The sequence below is a fragment of the Triticum aestivum genome, chromosome 6B (genome assembly GCF_018294505.1).
Source record: "Triticum aestivum cultivar Chinese Spring chromosome 6B, IWGSC CS RefSeq v2.1, whole genome shotgun sequence".
NCBI classification, from domain to species: Eukaryota; Viridiplantae; Streptophyta; class Magnoliopsida; order Poales; family Poaceae; genus Triticum; species Triticum aestivum.
The window spans coordinates 101,078,288-101,082,738 of NC_057810.1; the positions used below are offsets into that span (position 1 = coordinate 101,078,288).

General features: G+C 42.6%; 1 protein-coding gene across 1 annotated transcript; it reads left to right on the top strand.

Moving 5' to 3' along the window:
- Positions 1-1,710: 1,710 nt before the first annotated feature.
- Positions 1,711-3,661, top strand: LOC123133663 (tyrosine N-monooxygenase-like). The gene is made up of 2 exons (XM_044553102.1): positions 1,711-2,682; positions 3,026-3,661. Exons 1-2 carry the CDS (start codon positions 1,711-1,713, stop codon positions 3,659-3,661), a joined length of 1,608 nt encoding a protein of 535 aa, XP_044409037.1.
- The last annotated feature ends 790 nt before the right edge of the window (positions 3,662-4,451 follow it).

Here is a 4,451-nt window from a genome sequence, read left to right on the forward strand (position 1 = left end):
CGTATGGGCCAACCAGTTTTGCGGTTTATTTTGCCACCGGTTTTGGAAAGGTTCTAGAACCTTCCCAGAACCTTTTTTTATGTTTTCTATACTGCCTTTTCATTTGTTTTCTTTTCAAGTTTTCTTTATTTTCTTAATTTTTTTCTTTATTTTTCCTTTTTGTTTTTTTGGTTTTCTCTTTTCCTTTTTATTTTCTATATTCTTCCTCTTCACTTTTTGACTATTTTTGGCATTTTTAATTTTCAAATTCGTCAACAACTGTATTTTCATTGAATTCTAAAAATGTTCATCCGTGTAAAAAAATGTTCAACAATCCAGAAAGTGTTCATCGAATTCAATTTTTTGTTCATCAGATTAAAAAATATTCAAAAAAAATTCAAAATTTCTTCATCAAACTAAAAAAAGTTCATCGGATTCTTTTTTTGTTCATTGTTTTCAAAAAATGTTCATCACATTCAAAATTTGTTCACTGAATTACAAATCTGTTCATTATTTTTTCAAAAAAATGTTCATCAAATTCAAATTTTGTTCATGATTTTGTCAAAAAATGTTCTTGAATACAAATTTTGTTCATCAAATTAAAAAATGTTCATCAAATGCCAAATTTGTTTTAGATGTTCAAAATATGTTCATCAAATTCAAAAGGATGTCCATTCCTTTGAAATCATGAACATATTTTGAATTCAAGAAATGTTTTGGAATTTGGTGAACATTTTTTAACTCTGTCAGCATTTGTCATTTCGCGAACATTTTTTTTAAATCATGAACAATTTTCGAATTCACGAACATTTCACAAGTTGTAACTATATTGAAATTCCGAATTAATATTACAATGGAAAACAATTTTTAAAAAAAAGAAAAGTTGCTTCCGCTTTCCCTCCCCACACATGGGCTAGCCCATGAGGTAGCGTGGGGGAGCGAGGAGTACGCGCTCCCTCGTTCGCTGGCTCGTACAGCGCTAAATAGGAGGTCACGAGCAGGTAATTGAATCCCGGATGGATGGTCCGACCATCTCCTCAAATCGAAAGTTGCCCATATGGTCCATAATCCTGGTGTCTGAACTTTGAAATACTTTTGGAAAGACAATTATGGTTAGTTTTTGGATAAGTACGCTCCAAAATCTATGTTTTATTCTATTTTGATTACATTTGGATAGACAATTATTATTGTTAATATTAGCCTTCGTATCTGGATAAACTAAGACAATCTATAAATAGAAGATTTGTTATTTTGTTTTGATTATATTTGGATAGACAATTATTATTGTATTAGTACCAGCCTTCTTATATAGATAAATCTAAGGCAATCTATAAATAAAAGCTTTCTATTCTGTTTTGACTACGTTTGGATAGACAATTATTATTATTAGTATCAGCCTTCTTATCTAAATAAATCTAACACAATCTACAAATAGAAGATTTTTCATTCTGTAGACAATTATTAGTAGTAGTATCAGGATAAATACATTTGAAATACCATGTGATACATGTGGAATATATCTACACATGTTTTAGTGTTAGATACGTAGATACCTTCGTATCTAGATAGCCAATTTTTTGGGACGGAGGTAACATATAAAGAGGGGTCTCGCATGCACTCATGGGCAGAGCAGCACGTAAAGCAAAGTGGGCTTTCCTACACAACGATAACAAGGCAAGCTACCTCGCAAGCCTGTGTGCACTCAGCAAGCAGCAGTCTCCACTCTCCACAATGCTGGCTTGCTGCTGCTTTGTGTCCCAGCTGCTCATTGTAATAACGCTCATACACCTTAACATGACCAAGAGCAAGGTCCGCAGTGGCACGTGCTCATCGGCGATGGTCCCGCTTCCGCTTCCGCCGGGACCATGGTCGTGGCCACTGGTGGGTAGCCTGCCCGAGATGGTGCTCAATAAGCCGGCGTTCCGTTGGATCCATCGCGTGATGAAGGATATGGGCACCGACATCGCTTGCTTCCGCCTCGGCGGCGTCCACGTCGTCCCGATCACATGTCCCAAGATCGCAAGGGAGGTGCTCAAGAAGCAGGACAAGAACTTCTTGTCCCGCCCACTCACCTTGGCCTCCGATGCCATCAGCTGTGGGTACAAGGACGCCGTGCTCACGCCGTTTGGCGAGCAGTGGATGAAGATGCGCAAGGTGCTCACCTCTGAGATCATCTGCCCCTCCCGCCACAAGTGGCTCCATGACAAGCGCGCCGACGAAGCTGACAACTTGACGCGCTACATCTACAACCTCACCGCCGAGGGGTCATCTTCAACGTCGGGACTAGGCGCCAACGTCGATGTCAGGCACGTCACGCAGCATTACTGCGGCAACGTCATCCGCCGGCTTGTCTTCGGCCAACGGTACTTCGGGGAGCCTCAGCCGGACGGCGGGCCGGGGCCGATGGAGGTGGAGCACATGGACGCTTCCTTCACCCTCCTAGGGCTCCTCTTCTCCTTCTGCGTCAGTGACTACCTCCCGTGTCTACTTGGCCTAGACCTCGACGGCCACGAGAAAATTATTAAGGAGGCCAACACAAAAGTGGACAGACTGCACAACAAGGTCATTGAAGAGCGTTGGAGGCAGTGGAACAACGGCGAGAGGCAGGACGGGGTCCAGGACTTCCTTGACGTTCTCATCACGCTCGCCGATGGTGACGGCAAGCCGTTACTCAGCATCGATGAGGTCAAAGCACAGTGCAAGGTAAGAAAAAATACTATTAATTAATGAGAAATTTTAAGATGGTTCAAGGGCCTAGATAGAATTTAGTGACCAATTGCCTCATAGTCCTACAAGGTAATACGTCATCCATGAGAACACTCTTAAATAGATCTTATACTGTATTTCACAGGTGTTAGAAAAGGGAAACAATAGAATAAGAAATTACGAATTGATAGTTTAAACATATCATTATTGCATTTTTCTACCATTTCGATGTGATTTCAACTTAAACTGTATTTAAAATTCCAATTATTCAATGTAATATATCTTTATGCAAATATAAAAATTGTATTAACTTACATTTATCTCCATGGAATGCATGCAGGACATAATATTAGCGGCCATAGATAACCCATCAAACGCAGTGGAGTGGGCGCTGGCGGAGATGGTGAACAACCCAGAATTGCTGGCCAAAGCGGTGGAGGAGATGGACCAGGTGGTCGGTCGTGAGCGGCTGGTGCAAGAGTCGGACATCATGCAGCTCAACTATCTCAAGGCGTGCATACGTGAGGCATTTCGCCTCCACCCAGTCGCTCCCTTCAACGTGCCGCACGTCGCAATTGCCGACACCATTGTTGCGGGCTACCGCGTGCCCAAGGGTAGCCACGTCATCCTTAGCCGGTTGGCCCTGGGCCAGAACCCCACCGTCTGGGATGAGCCACTCCACTTCAAGCCAGAGCGCCATATGGGAGACAACATCAATGTGGTGCTTACTGAGAGCGAATTGCGGTTCATCTCCTTTAGCACCGGACGGCGGGGATGCATCGCGGCATCACTAGGAACAACCATGAGTGTCATGCTCTTCGGCAGGCTCCTGCATGGCTTCACCTGGACCAAACCGGCTGGGGTGTCGGCCATCAATCTCCGCGAGTCCAAGAACGACCTCTTCATAGAGAAACCACTAGTGCTACATGCTGAGCCACGTCTTGCAGCACACCTCTACCCTCTCATGCACCGTTGAGCAAATAACGAGCTATGAATCACCGATAAGGCGAGTATGCTATTTTCTGGATGAATCTATACTTACTAATAAAGGAAGGCGATATTCTTATTTTCGTCCCGCTTTGTTTCGTTCCACTTCGATTGATTTTCACGTATGCTAGCTATTTTGGTTTTGTCCGTTTCCAATACAAGCGAGCCGGTTTCTTTCATGCGTCGCTGGATCGTCCTAGGCTTGTCCAAAGCATTGGAACAGTACGTGCTAGCCAAACAACCACCCATCTACTACTGATTTTGGACTCTTTTTATCACCAACGAAGGATGAAAGTGGGTCGGCCATATACCTTGGGCAACTCCGTTTGAGTTGTTTCTTCCAGCTCAAGTCCCAGGCAGGGTAGCATAGCAGCCTATAAGAGTCTTTTTTATTTTGGTTCATCGATTAAATAGTGCCACATAGTTTTCTTACTTTGAATTCTACAAATTTATATACGCTAGCAAGTTGCCATGGAAATCAACAAGCAGCCTCAAAAAACACTAAAAAAAACTCAGAGAGTGAGGTATGCAATGAGGACGCATATTACGAGGGTGATCTCTCCGAGATATGAGATTATGGGCCAATGAAAGCAATAAAGACACGATTAAAGATCTTTGATTATTGGCCAATGGAACCAGTGAAGACCCAAATAAATATCTGAGAGGTCAATGAAAGAAATGAAGACCCGATTAAAGATTCAAGATTATTATGGGCCAATCGAGGAAATAAAGACCCGATTAAACCTACAAGCTCATGTTGATATGCATGGTGCATAATT